Raw genomic sequence first — 21,565 nt, 5'->3', positions numbered from 1 at the left:
ACTTAGGAATTACAATTACGAATAACTTAACTTAGAATGATCACATAGATAATGCTATGGGCAAAGCAAACCAAAGACTACAATTTGTTGGCAGAACAGTGAGAAAATGTAACATTTCCACTAAAGAGCCTGCCTACACTTTACTTGTATGCATTATTTTGGAGTGTTGCTGTGTTGGGTGGGATCCACATCAGATAGGATTGATGAGGACATAAAAAAAAGTTCAAAGGAGCACACTCATTTTGTGCTATTGTGAAATAGGGGAGAGAGTGCCACAGATATGATACGTGAATTGGGATGGAAGTCATTAAAACAAAGGCATTTTTCGTTGCAACAGGATCTTCTCATGAAATTTCAATCGTCTGTTTTCTTCTCAGAATGTGAAAATATTTTGTTGGTGCCCATCTGTCTAGGGAGGAATGATCATAATAATAAAGTAGTTGCTACTGCTGCAGTTGTGCACAATGCCTACACCAATTATTTCATAATATTGGATGCAATAGATTTTGTGGCCTAAACTTAATTGAAAGGCCGCAGTTGCTTGGGCATAATAAAGTGTGTATTATCAAGGAAGATTTTGAATAACTTTTGAAAACATTCTTCACCACTACTGTATGTTGTGTGATGTGATACAGCTATTAGTAGTTCTTCATAAAACTGTGCAATATTCTGCCTGCACCCCTTTTCTTTATTTTTATTTTGCTTAGTATGGTTACTACGTTGTGCTGGCACTCTAGTATGTGCCTTACGACGTCTTAACACTCCATCTACTCAATGAGCTGTTCCCTTTACTATATATCATTTCTGCAAACTTTTCACTGCTCCTTTTTCAGTCTGTGGTGACAAGTGAAAGGATGCATTACGTTGAAATGTGTCATGTTTAGCCCGTCATGTGTGACCTCATTGACTAGCTGTAAATGCTGTATGAGTTGTCATGTTGGTCACAAAGATTTGCTCAGGAATCTTCTCAGAGAGGGCCCCCTAATGTTGGGGCCCACATTTAAACAGCTTTTTCCTATACAGTCATGATTTCACCCTTAATTGCTTTGCTGATGAACAAAATCATAGTGTGTGACAACCATACTGAACAAAATTGCTGTCCTGTTAGTTTGTGCTATAGGTATACCATTACATGACAACAGTAGAAACTGTCTGCATGAATAATGGACGATCCCTTTGTGCTTTCATGACATGAGCAAAGATTTTGGTTATTAGGTGTTATCTGTCGAGAGCTGACTGCAATCTAATTAAAAAGAATTACACCAGATGCATTTTGCTTTTATTTACAAAGCATCTTCTGTATTATTAGTGTTTCTTTGCATAATCTGCTCCTTCCCTTCTTGCTAGCAGTGGTTGGTGTTGACAGGGTTCATGATTTTGGTATTCATTCTTTATAAAATCTTGTCTTAATGAGATGATGCAGCTGTCGTAATGAGATGATGCAGGTGTCTGATGGGGAGTTTAACTTACCTATTGTATGCCAATTGGATTCTGTGAATTTTTACGTAGCATAGGTCATAGCAAGTAGTTACTCATTCACATGGGACATGGGGCATGTTGATAAATGAATGTAATGGTTTTCACTAAAAATTTTATCTTTGTGTTCTCCCTGCACTGCAGATTTATGCTAATGTTTGCGCAAAGTTTTGTTTTGAAAGAGTCAAAGGATCAACAGAAGTATTTAAATGTTAAATCAAGCCTTTAACAATGATACTTACAGACAGACAGCAAACAAAAATATAGGGAGCCTGAACATACAGAAAGTTTATTGACTAAGATGTCACCAAAAAATGTAGGATTGCGGATTACATGTGGTAACATGGGGCTGTAGAATGTTAAATACTCCAAACTTTTGATGCACCAAGGTTCCTTGCTAAGAGTAGACAACATTGTGTTCAGTTATAGAGTTGTGCGTTGTAAAGCAGGGAGGAATTCTTAGCAGCAATGCAGGCAGCAGTAGTACTTATTCACATTTACCATTTAGTTTGTATCAGGATCAGAATAACAAAGTGATTGTTTACAGTGCAGCTACCATAACAACCAATCAGAGAATGAATTTCGTCACACTTTCTGTTGTATCCACCATTGTCGTATCTTTCCGCTATCGCAGCTGCCAGTTGTAGGCAATGCTTGTGGCAGTATCTTGATAATTGTTTTTAGTTTTCATTGTTGCTTGGTTATTTTACGTGACAAAACGTCCTGAACCAGTAACAAAAGTGAGCAAAAAAGTGGCAGGCTTATTGCCAGCCTCCTAAACAATCAAGTACTGTTTGTTAATGGGCAGCATGTGAATGTATTCAGAATGGAAACACCTTGCTGTTGCTGCCACAGCCATACTGTGTCCACGGACAAATGTGTACCAACGACACTCCCTCCAATGCTCGACTGTGTAGCAGTTATCTTAAGTACTGACAAGAAGTAAACAGTAACAGTTTGTAGTTGTTTTATTTTTTTTTTCTAAGAGTCTGTGTATTTTACAAACATATTTTACAAACATATTTTATGTGCATTGCAATTTTGGCAGTTTAAATTGACTCCACCTACAGTTCCACAGTTGAATAAGTTTGTTTATTGTTGCAGTCTTCTTGTTCTTTCTTAATTAGTCCTTGACTGCTTTGGTTAGTAACTTATTTTGGGATTTATTTTAGTGTTGCATAATAGGGTATGTGCTTGTTGACACAAGGTGAATTGATTGCTATCTATCCAGCAGTGAGTGGTGGACATTGGTGGTTTCAAGTGTTTCTAGAAGGAAGGTGAATGATGTAGAAACTGGCTTTATCACAGCCCCCTTATGACTAACCACAAATTATGACATGCAGGTATGACAACACATCTGGATCAGCAAAAGACATTTTGCCTGTTAGGGCTGTGACCAGTTTTCCAGCCAAGTCCAGACGAGCATGGATAGTGGGCATGTAGGTCATTGGAAGCCTAGTGTTAGGTGGGTAACGGAGCTGCTAAGAGAAATAGCACACAGCTCAGGAAGGGAGGTCAGTATGCAGTTTAGATATTTGCCTGGAGACCTCACTGAGATATGGAGGAGACTGTCAGTAGCTGCTGTGTATGCTAGGTGTAAGTATCTGCAAACCGTAGCTTGTCCTGAGGCCGTGCGTGGTTTCTTGAAACAGTTGACTGGATTGGTGAAGATAGATAGCTTCACAGGCAGGGTGGAAGGAGCCTTACTGGAGCACCATATTCGAGAGTTGACTGTGGTTCTCTGGTTTGGAAGGTCTAAACCAGAGGCTCAGATGATTCTGTGACAATTTTGAATGTAAACGTCTGGACCTCTTTGAGGTGGAGAATTGAAGAACTCACCCAATAGGTCAGGTGTGCAATACACAAAGTAAGCAGCTACTTTGATGACAGACTATGTGTGGTGTGCGTATGGAGTGGGGTTTTTAAGGTAAAAGGAACACCAGACGGCAACAATTACCACATAGTACAGGATGCCCCATGTAAAACTGGTACGCCTCACACCCGTGATTCAACTAACAATAAACTAACCAAAAAAGAATAGATAATATTACTGTTAAAAAAAAAAAAGCTTATTACCTGTTTGTGAGAGATGCTGGGAGTGGTGGGTTTGGGCGTCCAGGCATCGCTGACATCGTGTGATGACATCACCAGCAACACACTGTAACTCTGCAGGCATGTTGTTGTCCATTAATCTACTAATGTTCCATTTAAGATTGTCTGTTGTGTGAGGATTGTCAGCATACACTTTGCCTTTTTGGTGTGCTCATAAATAAAAATAACACAATGTTAAGTCCAGAGATCTTGGTGACCAGAGATCTCTACTGGCAGGTCTTTCTTTTCAGAGAACATGTTGGTGATGTGGACCATACTTTTGTTGGCAAGAGTTCAAGTAACATTAGTACTAGATATTAATAGCCAGTTACAATAATGAATTCCTGATCCTCAAATTTCAACTCTTTAGGATACTCACATAATAGGCTTTTAATTTCATACCTTTTAGTACACAATGACATGATGTATGAGAGGTACCAACCTGCTACAATAAGCTGCTTACCAAAACCAACTTGCAGGGACTTATAATGTTGATGCAAATTCTGTCTGTAGATTCAGGGGATGTGACTGTTGGTCATCTATTCCACTGCTTATTCTGAACAGGTCCTACAGCCTTCCATTTCTTTTGCATATCTTGAATAGAACTGGTCGTGATGAGTTTCCTACCAGTATACCTCGCTTGAAACATTTCTCTGCATTCTTTCATGGAGCATGTCTTTATATAACACACCACAATATCAATTCGTTTTTCGATAGCAGGCTGTCTTCGTGTTTCTGTAACAACTTAGCAATACGAGCTTCTCACAATAACTGATGCCCAAACACACAGCTGCACTCAACTTTCCAGTAAAATACAGTTTTGAGACAGTGTTGCCACTTCATAAGCAGTTGGACTAGAGATGATGTGTACTGCTTTTATGTGGGACAACCTGTAGGAGGAAGAGAAAGTGGGCTGAAACTAGAAGTAAATAGCAGCAAATTCTAAATTAAAATTTGAATGTATGTCGCAAGCATAGACAAATTGCCACTAATTATGACAAATTTATTGCCATAAAGAACTCTATACTGTCTGTTCGGTTTATTACAGATTCAAAAAGTGAAATACTTTGGGCATATTTAATCATCAAAGGTGGGTCAAACATAGTAATAAGTTGCTTTTATAGACCATCTGCCTCAAAGTATATAATGAGAGATCATTTCAGAGAGAACTTGGAGAATTGTGAGAGTGATGTTAGGAAGTCGCTACAAAAGGAAAGAGAGCCTCGTTACAAATTTAAGTTACGTCAAAGCCTAGTTGACAAACAGAAGCTGGACAAAAACAAAAGGAATGTAAAAACAACAATGCGAGAAGCAGTCAATGAATTCAGAAGTAAAATTTCTCTATGTAGTGTGGGCAAAATTCTAAGTAGTTCTGGTTGTACGGAAGGTTCATAAGCAGATAAAAATCATCTGTTCAGTCATTCTGTGACCACACAGACACGAAAGCAGATGACGATTAAGAGAAGGCTGAAATACTGACGGTTGTCTGAAATTGTGGAAAGGAAAATCAACTAAAGTCACTTGAAAATGGAAAGTGTTCTTGACAGAATGAGACACCTGTGAGATTCTACAGAGATTATGTGCAAGAACTCTTTCCTCTTCTCCTGTCAGTTTACTATAGGCAATTGGGGGAAAAAAGCACAAATCATTTCTGTTTCCAAAATGGGTCGTCAGACAGATACACATAATTGTACACTCTATTGCTGACATCAAAATGTTGAATTCTGGAGCAAGTTATATGCTCATGCATTAGGACATTTTTGACAGACAAAATTTTTCTTAAGCAAAGTCTGCGTAGGTACTGCAGACAGGCATTGCAAAACAGCTCGCTACGTTCATCGATGAGATATGGAATATCAGGTCAAAGACTATTAACAGAACAAGAAACTGACAGATGTAAAACAGCTTTGAGTGCACTCCAAGGAAGTGTCCCATTTAGTGAACTGCAGGAGGACCTGTAGAAGAGATCCAATACTTTTCAGTTACACTATTGGTGACAAATCACTGAAAACAGTAACTACCTTGAGATACCTAAACATAACAATGTGGGGCAACGTGAAGTGGAATGACCACTTGAAGCAAATTGTAGGAGAAGTTGATGGCAAGCTGAGATACGTTGGGAGAATATTAAGAAAATGTAATTCATCCACTAAAAAAGTGGCTTACTAAAAGCTTTTAAGAAGATGACCCTTACCGAACTGGATCAGTACAACAGAGGAAGAAGGTCCACCAGTTTTTGCCACATGATCACTTAGTCAGTGCAGGATTGTTATGGAGACGTTCAACAAACTCTTGTAGCAGTTTGTTTAGTTGTCATGAATTTCTTGGTCTGACCCTTAGCATATTTCTTTCTAGTTATTGTGGCATCTAAAGCATCAAATGTAGAATGATTTCCCTGCACTCTATTGTTTTGTTTAAGGCAAATGTAATATTCTTTATCTTGTTCCAATGTGTTAGATGATTTTTCATTATTAACTTTTTTTGTCATTTACTATTAAACTTGTTGTTTGCCTCATATATGTGTCTTATTAATTTTGAAAGTTATTTCTTTAAATGTGCTTAAGCAGGTAAAACTGTATATAATAGTTGGATGATAGTAATCCAGAAAAGTTATATAATTGTAATTGCTTCACATCCAAGTGTCTCACTTATGAAATAAGGTGGACAAAGAAAAATATGTAATGTGATAAATGTCTGATAAATTAGTAAAAAGAATAAGATGATCAAATTCCTGATTCAGATGGAGCATTAAGTTCAACACAGGTTTTATTAGAATAGTGTACGATAAAGAGATTGCACAGATACTCTTTACCCCATAGATATTAACAGAGGAGTAATGGACAGTATGGAAAATTCTCTGCAGAAAGTGCTAGATTCCCACTAGGATTAAAGTCTTTCCGTAATACGTGTCTAGGCAATATTCCTCAGTAACTCTTCAAATTTGTTTTCCACATTCTGTCCAGTTGTTCTGGGAATACTGTCTTTAAATTACTTGTGGTGGGGGAAATGATCTTCCTAAAAAAAAAACACTACACATACTGTACAGGAACACTGTGAAATAAGCTTTCCATCAATATGTAATGCAACATGTGAAGATTTATGTAGGCACTGTTTGTGCACATTTCTTGCAATAGTTGCTGTTTCTGTATTCTGTATAGTGTTCGTGCTTTTAATGAAAAATAAACTCGCTCTCTAGGAATGTCTGCATGCTGCATAGCCACTGATTTCAGAGTTGTAATGTGGAAGCACGAGTATAAGCTTTGGCCGCAGTCAGTAGATACTATATGTGATATATTTGGGTCGAGAGAGTGGGGATCTTCCTGTTCGCTCTTCAGTTTACAGATTGACAAAATGTGAAGGAATTTGAAAGGTAGCACAGTCGTGCTTCCTGCTCTCTAATAAGGCACAGTTCCTTGTTTCGTCTTTTATTAGACCTGACAACGAATACTGGTTTAATTTTTACCTTGTCCATCTTATCTTTTCATCAGTGTTGCACCATAATAAGCCTCATAACAGAGTTGAATGTATTGTTGTAATTGGATAAGATGAATATTATTAATCTGAAGATGGCTGTTGATCACAGCTGAAATGAGTCACTATAAAAACAAAACCAATGGTTTCACCAAGTGTAATAAAATAAGAAAAGAATATTTTTCAATCGTGGTCTCTCCAAACTGGTAATTGTCATATCTTATGAAAGGAAGGGGTCTTTTGTATCTTCATTTTATTGTAACATCTACAGAAAGTGTACAAGTAGCTTGTATAATGCTGTTGTTAAAATTCCAGTGTGATGATTAATTTTCATGCTGCTGCAGGTGGAAATGGATATATAAATGACTATCCAACTGGCCGTCTTCTGAGGGATGCAAAGCTGTATGAGATAGGAGCGGGCACTACTGAAATCAGAAAACTTGTGATTGGCAGAGCTATCAATGCTGAATACAAATAACAGACAAGCCGTATAACCATATCAGATTGTGCTTTTTATCTGTGGTGGTTTTTCAATTAAGAATTTGTACAAATTTATTTTATATGCCATGTATATTTTTATCATTTACTGTATCTTGACAATAAGTTGTGATATATGGAACCATAAAAAGCTTCTCTTTACTTATGGCTATTGTTTTAAGAAAAATATATGTTGGAAAGTTTACATAATTATATAGAAAGAGAAAAATGTATATAATTCAGATGATAAATCATGGAGAAAGATTTCAAAGATCAGGCCATTGTTATGAAATAGCTAAGTGATATATTTGAATATCCAACTGTGGTTACGAGACTCAAGAAAACAATTATTAAAACAGAACAGAAATTTATTAACGGAAACTATTTTGTGGCAGGATATACAAAGCTGACCAGTACAGATTTATAAGCAAAACATTCCACTGCGTTAAAACTATTTTCACAGTTCATATTTTTATACAGACATTGATTATAGTTTCAGCTCACTCAATAAACAAAAATATATCATTCATCCAGAAAAAGATCAGATGTGTCTCATTGCTCCACTTCTTTACTGTTTCCATTCCTCATATCCAAGCCAGACTGACCTCTCTCCCAACAGGTATATGCCAGATATGATTACTCACATATTGAGAAATACTAGCATATGTGCATAGCATTTTCCCCCTCATTTACTGACTAGAATGTACACTCATTGACATATGTGCAGGCGGGATAGTTTAGTGCTGAGGACCACAACACAGATTGGTTATGTAGGCAAGTCTAAATCTAGCCATATCAAATATTTGAACACAATGGCTTTATATAAAAAGAAGGATATTTTCATTGATGTGAAATCTCTGTGGTTGTCGCACAGTGTCATTTATGTTTTGAGTTAAACTGATGTGCACAGAATGGATTTCACTTAATTTGTATCTTACAATATTGCAGTTAAAAGTCTGACTGTCCCAAGACCTGGTACATCAATCTCTTGAAGCTTCCACTTTGTTGTATTGTTTCTTCATAATTGCCAAGAGAGTTGACCTGCAAAAGTGATAGATCAACTAATTAATTCATTAATAGTATTATCATTTGTGAGATGTTGAAGAGCATTATAAATAATGTACATGCGAAGCAAATTTTTTGCAAACAGGAATACCACACAGTCGGGACAATTTCACTGATCAATTTTTAGCAGTGGAAAATATCAGTTACACTTATATCAACAGTAATCTGGTTACCACCACCACCACATTATTATGGAGTCTAAATGTTTTAAAGTTTTAAGGAATTTTTGGTGACTTGAAGCCTTGCAGTTGATGGCACCTCAGCATCTTGGGTGCCAGGAAACTAAATCAGTTTCCATCGAGAGAATAAGTGGTCTCAAATCAAGGGCACATGTTCCAGATAAGTCACACACATCTACTGATTCATAAATAGGAGCAATGTATGAATAGATATGAGTATTAAATGGATGTGATTACTAAAATGTAAGAAAAGACAGATTTCTGTCAAAATTGTAGTTCTGTCAGTACTGGTGTGTGAACCTTATTTTGTGTGACAGGCAGTCAAATGACACAAAAGCAAGCAGACACATTTGGTGGTGACGTGTATTAAATGAAGAGACCTCACACTGTGCCAAAGCAACCTTACAGACAGTTTGGTAGCTGTTATGCTGATGTAAGAAGCAGGAGGATGTCATATTTTGAGCATTATATGACATACATTGTTAAAATTGCTGGTCTACTTGTAATGAAACATGTTTTACCAGTGGTGGAACAAGTCCCTTCTCAAATCCCTTGGTCTCCCCCAGAACCTCAGGGTACTAAATTAAGGCTGGGTACTGTCTCCTTTTAGAGAGAATTTCTGCAGTTGTTGCACACCATATTCAGCCGATTACCCATAACGTACCCTCCTAAATTAAGGACACTAACCATTTCCTTTAACAACTCTCCATATTTCCTGTCCATTCACCACCCAATGCCCTGTTTGTCACGGTCAGTTCCTCCTCCCTCTATATTGGCACCTCCAATGCTGAACTTGCCATTGCTGAACCTGCCTTTCCCATAATCCAATTGACTTCAAACACACAACCTTCTTCCTGGTCACCATGGCCAATATATCTTAACCCATAATTAGTTCTCTTTTGAAGACAAATCTGCCACTTGGATGTCTCCATCAGTACGTCCATCGCACCTAACCTACAAATGGCCAACAATACCACCATTTTGACAGCTTGCACCCAATCCACATCACGATGCTCCTAGCATGCAGCCTAGGCCCCTGTGGTCAACGTATCTGGAGTGATGAAAAATTCATCTCCAAATATAGTGAGGATCTTGCTAACCGAGGCATTTGAAGACTGAAATTATCCTCTCCACCTTATCCAGAAACAAGATATCCAGCACATTGTCTACCCAGTCTCCAAGCATCCCCCTAATGCCCAATGATCAGCTGCAAACGAGCAACCCTTTGTGACTCAATCCCACCCAGGACTGGAACAACTGTATCATGTTCTCCACTGGGGCTTTGTCAACCTCAGATTGTGCCCTGAAATGAGAAATATCCTCCCTACCCCTTTGAAAGTGGTATTCCATCACCCACCCAACCTGTGCAATATCCTTATCTGTCCTTATTCTACCCCTGCTCCCAACCCCTTGTCCCATGGCTCACATCCCTGTAAAAGACGTAGATGCAGAACTTCTCCCATACATCCTCCCACTACTACCAACTTAAGTTCAACCTCTATGCAGCAATTTACCAGAGCATGACCACTAACAGGCTGTCTGTCTGCATGATAGGTCACTGTCAAATTGTGGATAGAGTCCATGTAGTTGCCAAGCATGCCAAATGCAACATGACCTATTTGACTTCCATGGCTTCTTCACAGCCCATGCCATCTGGATCCTTCGTATCAATGCCAGTTATTCTGAAGTGTGCAGATGAGAACGTTCCCTCGATTTCCATAACACCACTTGTCTGTGTCCTCCACTTTCCTCTGTTCCCTTCTGTGCTTGCATCCTAGCCTCACACATGCCTTCAAATGCCCCTCCCCCCTCTCACCTGTATATTCCTTTCTGTGTCTCTCCTATTCTCTCCCCCCCCCCCCCCCCCCCCCCTCCCTCCACAACCCAAGTCTCACAATGTAGCATCTAGCAGTCCACCATCCTGCCACTGCCATGTCTCTGTCTGTACACTACCACAAGCAGCATTACTGTATCTTCACACACTCCTGTCCTGCTATTCGTCCCCTTCTCCACCCCTCAACTCTTCCATACCTCCTACCAGGCACTGCAACCAAGATCACTCTTGCTTCAGTGAGTCTATAATGTTCTTAGAGACAGCAGTGGCCATGTGTGAAGGGGCTTTGTCAGATAGCTAAAATAAATCTGTATTGTCACAAAATAAATGAGGCTGTTAGTCAAGATGTCTTATTGCTTGACTTTTCCTTGATCTCAAACCACTTCTTGATGCTATGAAAAATCCTCATCAAAACTGATCAACTCTGAGGCAGTGAATAGGTAGTTTACTAATTTTTGTTCTTGTTCTGAACTGGAAGATTGTTGTATATAAAGACTGCCTCAGAAAATTGGATTTTTGCAGCTAATTTGTGTGCCTGTCTAATATGCTGGTGTGCAAAAATTAAGGATGAGAGCAACTTTTGTATTGTGTGTCACTGTCAACGTAACACTGCTCTATGAAAGCTATAGTATATATGACGGTAGTATCTGTTCCCGAAAGAACAGTTACTGTTGATGACCATGCAGCTTTGCTAGAAATGAAATGATAATTAAATGGACACCCTAGCTGCAAACAGGTGTTGAAGTACTTCATGTATATCTACACTCCTGGAAATGGAAAAAAGAACACATTGACACCGGTGTGTCAGACCCACCATACTTGCTCCGGACACTGCGAGAGGGCTGTACAAGCAATGATCACACGCACAGCACAGCGGACACACCAGGAACCGCGGTGTTGGCCGTCGAATGGCGCTAGCTGCGCAGCATTTGTGCACCGCCGCCGTCAGTATCAGCCAGTTTGCCGTGGCATACGGAGCTCCATCGCAGTCTTTAACACTGGTAGCATGCCGCGACAGCGTGGACGTGAACCGTATGTGCAGTTGACGGACTTTGAGCGAGGGCGTATAGTGGGCATGCGGGAGGCCGGGTGGACGTACCGCCGAATTGCTCAACACGTGGGGCGTGAGGTCTCCACAGTACATCGATGTTGTCGCCAGTGGTCGGCGGAAGGTGCACGTGCCCGTCGACCTGGGACCGGACCGCAGCGACGCACGGATGCACGCCAAGACCGTAGGATCCTACGCAGTGCCGTAGGGGACCGCACCGCCACTTCCCAGCAAATTAGGGACACTATTGCTCCTGGGATATCGGCGAGGACCATTCGCAACCGTCTCCATGAAGCTGGGCTACGGTCCCGCACACCGTTAGGCCGTCTTCCGCTCACGCCCCAACATCGTGCAGCCCGCCTCCAGTGGTGTCGCAACAGGCGTGAATGGAGGGACGAATGGAGACGTGTCGTCTTCAGCGATGAGAGTCGCTTCTGCCTTGGTGCCAATGATGGTCGTATGCGTGTTTGGCGCCGTGCAGGTGAGCACCACAATCAGGACTGCATACGACCGAGGCACACAGGGCCAACACCCGGCATCATGGTGTGGGGAGCGATCTCCTACACTGGCCGTACACCACTGGTGATCGTCGAGGGGACACTGAATAGTGCACGGTACATCCAAACCGTCATCGAACCCATCGTTCTACGATTCCTAGACCGGCAAGGGAACTTGCTGTTCCAACAGGACAATGCACGTCCGCATGTATCCCGTGCCACCCAACGTGCTCTAGAAGGTGTAAGTCAACTACCCTGGCCAACAAGATCTCCGGATCTGTCCCCCATTGAGCATGTTTGGGACTGGATGAAGCGTCGTCTCACGCGGTCTGCACGTCCAGCACGAACGCTGGTCCAACTGAGGCGCCAGGTGGAAATGGCATGGCAAGCCGTTCCACAGGACTACATCCAGCATCTCTACGATCGTCTCCATGGGAGAATAGCAGCCTGCATTGCTGCGATAGGTGGATATACACTGTACTAGTGCCGACATTGTGCATGCTCTGTTGCCTGTGTCTATGTGCCTGTGGTTCTGTCAATGTGATCATGTGATGTATCTGACCCCAGGAATGTGTCAATAAAGTTTCCCCTTCCTGGGACAATGAATTCACGGTGTTCTTATTTCAATTTCCAGGAGTGTATTAGGTGCGCTACGAATGTTGTGGTGTGGACATGTTGGGAATGTGGGGCTCACAGGGAGCGTGCAAGGGATAAGTCCTTGCAGGCACACTATCCTCTGTGCCCTTGGTGGTTCAGATGGCTAGAGTGTCTGCCATGTAAACAGGAGATCCCGGGTTCGAGTCCCGATCGGGGCAGACATTTTCAACATGTCCCTAATAAAGTACATCAATGCCTGTTTGCAGCTAAGGTGTCCATTTAATTATCATTTCATTCGAAAGCTATAGTATAGTATAGTACAGTAGGTAACTGAAAGAAATAAGCAATGGGATGAACAGAAATGACACTTTTATTGAAAGACAATAATTACACTGAAGTTACTGCGATTTACGATGGTACCCTGAGCATTACAAAAGGGTGGATTTGTGTGATCACAGTGGACAGTAATGCACGACTTCCAGCTACTTCCATGTTGGCCACAATGTAGGTAAGCTGTGTTTGGGTGTTCCATTCCTCCAACAGCACTGTTGACAACTGCTAGATGATTGATGGTGCATGTGGACATGCTGCAGTATGTGTCTGCAACACATCCAACACGTGCTTGAAGGGGCTTAAGTCAGGGAAACAGGTATGGCAGTACATTCACCAAATATCCTCTTATTCCAAGAGCTCATGCACCTACACAGTTGATGCGGTTGTGCATTTTCATCGATAAAAATTAAGTCAGTCTGAATGAACCCCTGAAAAGATGCACATTGAGGAGGAGTACAGCGTTGCAATAACATTGACTGGTGCACATTCAAAGATTTGAGGGTCAGTGCACACATACAACATTATGTCTCCCCCACACCATAACACCTGGACCACCAAAATGATAATGCTCAGCATAGTTCCTGGGTGCATTATGACCTTCATACGGTGACAGGCAGGAATGTGTAATGCATCTGGTGACATTGTTGAACATCATAATTTCCTGGTGTTTCGTTGCGGATGGGCATAACGTTGCATGAGTGTACTGACTCCCAAATCTTTGAACACAGTACACTCACTGGCCAATGTAATTATGACACTGGCTTCATTTTTACGGATGACAGTGCATGCTCACATCGAAGTGTGCAGGTGCACGAGTTCCTGGAATGAGAGAATATTCAGTGAATAGACTGGTTTGCCTATTTGCTCCTGACTTAAATTCCATTGAGCATGTGTGGGATGTTTTTAGAAGATGCACTGCAGCACATCAACATCCACATGCACCAACAACCATCTAGCAGTTGTCAACCGTGCTGATGGAGCAATGGAACATCTCACCACAAGAACTCCTTACCAACCTTGTGGCCGGCGTGAGAACATGTTGCAGAGCATACATTGTCATCCCTTGTGATCACAGACCCTATTAAGAAACATGTCACATCTTTTGTAACATCCGCCCCCAGTAGCTGAGTGGTCAGCATGACAGAATGTCAATCCTAAGGGCCCGGGTTCGATTCCCGGCTGGGTCGGAGATTTTCTCCGCTCAGGGGCTGTGTGTTGTGTTGTCCTAATCATCATTATTTCATCCCCATCATTACGCAATTTGCCTAAGTAGCATCAAATCAAAAGACTTGCACCCGGTGAATGGTCTGCCCAACAGGAGGCCCTAGTCACACGAAATTTACATTTATTTATCTTGCGTAATGTCCAGGGGACCATTGTAAATTATGAATGACTTCAGTGTATTTATTGTCTTTAAATAAAAGTGTCTTTTTTATCCTTCTCATTGCAAATGTCTTTGTTACCTTCTGTACAATAATATAGCTACTCTTTCTATGTATGGTCCAAGTTGTTTCAAGTTATTTTACTTGGCAAGTGACACATCCTACTATAATTACTTTTATACCAAGTTCTGCACAACAGTGTATGTTCAGTTATTGGATGTTGCTTTTAAAGTAGGACCCACTTGAGTCCACACATGCTGTCTGCAGTCTTTCCTTCCACTGCTCAGAAAATTCTGTTAGACTGTGCAAGGGCTCCAGCTGTATTTGCCTTGCTGTGGAGCATAAAGGGCATATCTGTAGTAAACTGCTTGTTCTCTGTCACTGAGTTGAATGAATGTGATGGAACCATCACCACTTTAAGGCAATTTAGGGTGGAAAAACAGCTGCATTACAAGAAGCCACAACAGTCGACAATGTGAGCACTCTGGTCTGTTTTCTTTCAGAATAGAATATGCCATCAGTAACACAGGAAATGTTGCACTTGTAGCCTACATAGCCAGTTGCCATACTTCAACACATCTTAAGTGCCTATCGATAAATATAGCAGTTTCGGTTTGAAAATAGCCATGCTTTTCATTGTGAAATATACCTTTTCCCGTTGTCTTAGAATCTATGGTAAATGTAAATGAATGGGAAAGGGATAGCACTTGTATATTATTCTACTTTATTATTTAACCAACTTGTTTTCTATTGTTAGGCAATCATCAGATGCATAAATTTTGAGAGATCAAAGATTTTTAAAGCAAGTGGATCCGACGATTCTTTCAATTGGTTTTTAAAGTTGACAGTAATAATGTTTGATGTAAAACTAAAGTGAAAAGAATTATTTTGATAAAAATATGAAAAATAACTATTTAGCTTAGATAAAATATATAACATATGATTTAATGAACGACATGACAAATTACAACAATTGTTCAGAGACTAAAATAAACTGAACAAAATACAGTAAACTTTGTTGACGTGTTTCAAAGGCATGACTTGACAAATCAATACTGTCTTCAAGTATAGTATTACAAATGGGACCAAAATGGTAAATGAGATAACAGTAATAATGCGATGTGAAATTACAGTGAAATCACCATAACTGAAATAAAGTAAAATATGGAGCATGCAAGTAGGAGCTGTAATATGTGATGTAATTGGATGGGTTTACCTTTTCTTTCTTTCTTTTTTTTTTTAAAAAAAGGGCTTGGAATTCAAAGACATGTAACTTTTATTTAACATATAAATGGTGACAAGAACCTTTCTGCAATTTTACACCACTATTGAGGCAGTTTGATCTGCATCTATAACTGCTTGATCTCCACATTAATCTCTCAGCTCACCATCCAGTCAAACTACTGCCGCAGCACAGTTTCTTGCAATTTTATTGCACTGATGAGGCTCTCTTATCTGCATCTGCTTCAGCTCCCACAGGTAGTGAATCTCAGTTTCTCTTTCATTCCACCACCCAGTTGATCTACTTTACATTTAGTTCCCCACACACATTATTTAGTGCAGTACATAACCTTCCTGCAGGTGCCAAAATTTTGCAGATAGACTTCCGTTCCAGATTTCTTTCAACTACTACTTCGTAAATAGCATTTAATTCAGCAATGGTACTTTCCATAACCAACTACCACACACTAGCACAAAATGACAAAAATGAAGCCGTACTAGCTGTCAGGTGCCAATGATGACACTTTAAAAGTAATTTACTTTGCCACCACACACATGGTTACACTTGGAGCAGCTGCTGATAGAAGTTCCAAATTTGGGCAAGTAGTCATACATTTATTACTTTCCATTATTTCAAGATGGTTCATATGCCTCCCTTTGTGGATGTCATGTGGGATTTCCTGTTGCACCTTGTAACTGTGGCCTTCATTAAGAAGGTGGTTTGTAATGATGGAGTCTTCTTTTCTGTTTCCAACTTCTGTCATGTTTCTTCAAGTGAGTGGATTGCTGTGCCAGACTGGCATACATAGAATTCGCCATAGCTACAAGTGATTTTATATATTCAACCCTTTTACCAAAGCAGATGTGGTATCCTGCTATCAGGCAAAATTTTTTCAATAGTGTTGTGGAAATCGGCCCTTGCACGAAAGCTGCCCACAAAAATGCAATTTTTCAAGGAGTCATAGCTCAGGATCTTAATGATCACAGAGATAAGGGGTCAAGTGTTTTGTATAGCCCTTGGTGTCATGACCACTTTTCTACCTATCAGAACAATGGGCATATTGTAGCTATCCTATAGTACAGTGTCAAAATTCAAACATTATACACTTCCTCCCCCTCTCCCACACCACTAAGGCAAACTGAGCAAATTGGTTGGCTCTTTTGCATTAGGTGTGTTCTAGGAAGGACCTTAGCTGCTGCTAACAGCACGATTTGTTTGTGGCCAGTTCCTGAGGAAACATCGAAACCAGTTGTGGGGATAGCCACTTCCTATAATTTCTATTTATGGCAGTGTCAAAATTTTTAGCTTATACTGTTCTTGGGGAGCCTTGAAACTTTTTTTATCATTATCTGAGATAGAGAGGTTCAAAGTTTCCATACTTATGCATGTAAAATGTGTGTATAATATCTGGTCAGAGGCATTAATGTAGTTTTAGCTGACATTTTGAACGCTTGGAAAGGGTACTAAGGTCATCAAAACTATGTTTCTATTCAATTATATTATGAAAATCACAGTTGCTACTCACCATATAATGGAGGTGCTGAGTATCAGGAAGTGAGCTTTCGGCCAACAAGGCCTTCGTTGAAAATAATCATCACACACACACACACACACACACACACACACACACACATGCAAATGCAACTAAGGTACGCGTGACCAAAGTCTTTGGCCACTGAAGCCAGACTTCAGCAGCCAGAGACTGTGTGTGTGTGTGTGTGTGTGTGTGTGTGTGTGTGTGTGTGTGATGATTATTTTCAATGAAGGCATTGTTGGACGAAAGCTCACTTTCTGATAGTCTTTTTGTTGTGCTGTCTGCAACTCATCATCTTCACAGTATGGTGAGTAGCAACTATCCTTTTTATAATATTGTTACATTCCATCCTGGATTTTCCTATGTTTCTATTCAGCATTTTTCACCAATAAAACTTTGGCACATTGCTTCTGTCTAACAGGCTCTCCACACTTGTACATATATGCCCAGAGTGGTACACCAGTGACAAAAATGGGCTATAAAAGATCTTAACATGTGTGAAAAGAACTTGAGATGACTTCCAAAAATTATGTAAAACTGGAAAGACTGCAAATTCAGTAAAATAATTTAAGATACAAATCATTAGCTGGGCATCTTCTATGAGTTGTGATAGATGAGCAAAGTATCCATAAAAAATGTTAAGCAAATGATTTTGTGTTAACCACACTTACTTGTTGGTTATGTGTGTCAAAGTATGTAAATGTGTTAAAGTATATAAATGAAACGTAAAAATTTACTGAACCTTAGAATTTGTTTTATATCAGCAGCACACCCTGCTGTTGACAGGAAATGAATAGAATCAGCAGAAAAAGGCTCCTGTCAGGCCACAAAAAAGGTTAATGCATTCCTCTTCAAAAGACTCTGACAGAAAAGTAGGGAACTAGCTGCTTCGATTATTATTCCACTTTTGTCACCTAACATTTTGCCATGCTAACAATTTCACGTTCTTTTGTGCTGAAAGAGATTAGCAGAGGGGCAGTGATGGTGGAAGAGTGAGTGAGAGAGAGAGAGAGAGAGAGAGAGAGAGAGTTGGATGAAGGCAACAGCAGTGGTAGCCAAAGAAGCAGGAGATGTTACTGCTTGTGGAGAGTGTGCCAGTGAAATGAAAGGTAGCTGGATGTAGATAGAAGCAGTGGGAGCAAAAGAGAAAGGACACAATGGAAATGGAAATACAGGTGAGTGGAGACCATACTTAGGCTGGGGAGGGGGGGGGGGGGGGGTTTGGACCCTTCCCCAGATAAGTAAACCCTTTTAACATGTAGGTAGAGAGGAGGGTGTATTTTTGATGGAAATTTTAAACAAATGGGTATAGGGGAAAAGATGATTTGGACCCCACAGAATTTTTAAGCTGCTGAGGTATGGGGGAGACAGTGGCAGCGAGGAAGAAAGACAAAAGGAGATGGTGTAAGTGAGAGAGGAGACAGCAGCACTGGGATTTGTTGCAAATCGGGGAGGGGGGGGGGGGGGGGCGAAGGAGACAGTGTCAGTGAGAGGAAGATGTTGAGTATGAAGAGAGACTGGGTAAAAGGATTTCGATTGTTATATGTTAAAGAGTGTGAATACAATGGGCTTTCAATAAGAAGTGCAAAACATTCTTTTCTGAAGGAATATGGTATTATTCAGGATTATACAGTACACCATCTTGCTCCCTACTCTTTTAGCTACAAAACCCTATTTTTCAACACAATCTTCATTCAATGTGATGGCCTTATGCCACCTTACTGGGAGAGCCTACATGTCTGTATGGTACCACTCTACTTGTTGACCTCAGAGCTAACATCTTGCTGCATCAGTAACCTCTGCATCATCCATGTACTGCTTTTCATTAACTGCATCTTTTATTGGGCTAAGCATATGGAAATTGGGATGTGTGAGATCCAGTCTATACGGTGGATGAGCAGGAACATTCCAATGAAATTTTGTGAACTCCTCGTGGGTGCGCAGACTTGAGTGTCAGCACTACCAAGAGGGACGTCCAGTTGAGCAGTGACTTGTTTGATTGTTATCCATTGATATCTTTGAATGAGTGTGTCCACGTGTTCCAGCATTGTAGGAGTCACAGCTGTGTGTGGCCAACCAGCGCATGGGAGACTGGACAGGTGAACACAACCTTACTGCAATGATGAAAGGTGCCTTGACCAATGACTCACCGTGCTTTTGTTCACTCCCAGGTGTCTATGGAGTTTCTGAATAACTGCAGTGCTCTGATTTTCCACCAAAAGAAACTCGATGACAGCTATCTGCTCGGAACGTACCTTCACAGACGCCATTTTGTCTTTTAAAGAGGAACATATTCATCTTTTCTTGTACTCCAGTACGAGCTTGTTCCTGGTGGTAAAGTTATGTTTCAGAGATCCTAGAACTTTGTGACGACATTCTGGGACTTTACCTAAATCTGGAACTGTGCACCATTTAATGAGGTGGTGGAGGAGGAGGAGGAGGAGGAGGAGGAGGAGGAGGAGGATTAAGCTCAGAATAAAGAAAAGTGGAGACCTGTTTTCGTTTTTTATGCAGTATGGAGTCCATCAAGACAAGATTGTAACCATTATAATTTTTATGGCATGTCAATGTTTGTTTAATTGTGTTTAATTCTGCTTGGAAGTCGTCATCACTCATGGGGATGGTCAATGATATTGAAATTCTTACTAAAGAAATGGTTAATTGTACCAGTGAAACACTGTATAAACCAGCTGACACTGAATTTACTGTTAATAAACTACTCAGTTTGCAGAACAAAAATACACAGATTGTGATGAGTAATTTCAACAGTCATATCAAGTTATGGGGTATGATAATGAAATGAGAATGGGGCAGCAGTGCAAGAATGGACACAAATGCATCATCTTACTCTAGTCAATGGTGCAAAACTAGCTGCATCATTCAACAGTGGCAGGTGGATGTGCAGATACAACCCTGATCTCATAATCATTAGTAGCAGTATTAGTCCATAATGTGTAAAATCTATTTGCACTTCAATACCCAACTGACAGTATAGGCCAATAATGTGAAAAGTATTTGCTGTAGTTAGACCTCAGAAAGTACCTTTCTGCAGAAGGTACAATTTAACAAATCAGAATAGTTGAAATTTGCAGAATTATTGGATGTTAAAGTATGTCCAATGGCATCTATTCCAGACACCTTCACTGCAGTTATAAAGAGATGGTCCTGAATGTTTATACCTTACCAGTGCTGGACATCTTGTCTACCCAGTCTCACATCAGACCAAGCTGCTCTACTTACAGAACACCGCAATTTAGTTAACGAAAATCCTTTTAGTGAAGCAACTGTGGAAGCTGTAAACAAGGTCATTTGCACTATAAAAGAGACCTAAAGGGATCGATGGATTAGAACTATAACAACATTCAGCTTGGCTGATTTAGAGAAAGCTATCAAACAGAATAAAAATGGAAAATCAGCTTGCTTGGATGATATTCAGAGCAATTTAAGCATTTTGGCCTAATAACAAAGAAATGGACCATCCAGCTCTTTAACAACTATATGACCAGATACCAAATTCTACAGATATGGCAGACGAGTTGAGAACAGATATGGCAGAGCCAAGTAGTTGCCTGTCAAAAGATGGCAAAGAAGGAGACAATCTGAATATCTTATGCTAGTTGTGTCACTGGTGTTACCATTACAACTGCTAGAAAGATTGATCTCATATTCTTATGCATGTAGTTGATCCCTTACATATATTTGTTAAAAACTTTCTAAAGGCAAGATCACATAAAAATTTCCTCTGTTTGTAAACAGCTGGTTTTGACAGACATTGCTGTTATCTTCAAGTCTTCAAAAACTTTTGTTATAAATTGTGTTCATTATGAGTTGAACCTTACATCAAGTTGTTGTATAGATAAGATGTAGCACATTATATAAAGGTCTGTAATAAATAAAAGCCGGCCGCGGTGGTCTCGCGGTTCTAGGCACAGTCCGGAACCGCGCGACTGCTACGGTCGCAGGTTCGAATCCTGCCTCGGGCATGGATGTGTGTGCTGTCCTTAGGTTAGTTAGGTTTAAGTAGTTCTAAGTTCTAGGGGACTGATGACCACAGCTGTTAAGTCCCATAGTGCTCAGAGCCATTTGAACCAATAAATAAAACATTTAAAATCATAAAAAAACAGTATTCAATGAAACGCACACTAGCACATCTGTTTACATTGTCCTGACATGGTCTAATCATTGGAGATCCACCTTAGATGCCTTATAATTTGTAACCTCCCACTCTTCCTTCTGTTACTGAGCTGAGAATTCATTGATGCCTAAGGATGTGTCGTACCAATTGCTACTCTTTGTCAAGTTGTGGCGCAAATATTCCCCATTTCGATTCGGTACCTCCTCATTAGTTATTTAATCTAC

The 21,565-nt window shown here is 40.3% G+C and overlaps 2 protein-coding genes across 6 annotated transcripts in view; one reads left to right on the top strand and one right to left on the bottom strand.

The window, feature by feature from the left end:
- Positions 1-8,056, top strand: part of LOC124545824 (isovaleryl-CoA dehydrogenase, mitochondrial) — a 63,308-nt gene extending 55,252 nt beyond the window's left edge. The window contains exon 8 of the mRNA XM_047124777.1: positions 7,383-8,056. Coding sequence (XP_046980733.1) covers positions 7,383-7,516 — 134 coding nt within the window. The 3' untranslated portion in view covers positions 7,517-8,056. The remainder of the gene's footprint in view (positions 1-7,382) is intronic.
- The window catches only part of LOC124545829 (PDZ and LIM domain protein 3), a 437,938-nt gene continuing 424,238 nt past the window's right edge, over positions 7,866-21,565 (bottom strand). For all 5 annotated transcript variants that reach the window (XM_047124780.1, XM_047124781.1, XM_047124782.1 and 2 more), the window contains one exon: positions 7,866-8,556. In XM_047124780.1, the coding sequence (XP_046980736.1) occupies positions 8,464-8,556 (93 nt within the window). In that variant the 3' untranslated portion in view covers positions 7,866-8,463. The remainder of the gene's footprint in view (positions 8,557-21,565) is intronic.

Source organism: Schistocerca americana, chromosome 8 (genome assembly GCF_021461395.2).
Source record: "Schistocerca americana isolate TAMUIC-IGC-003095 chromosome 8, iqSchAmer2.1, whole genome shotgun sequence".
Taxonomy (NCBI): Eukaryota; Metazoa; Arthropoda; class Insecta; order Orthoptera; family Acrididae; genus Schistocerca; species Schistocerca americana.
This window is presented reverse-complemented; position numbering and strand designations above follow the sequence as displayed.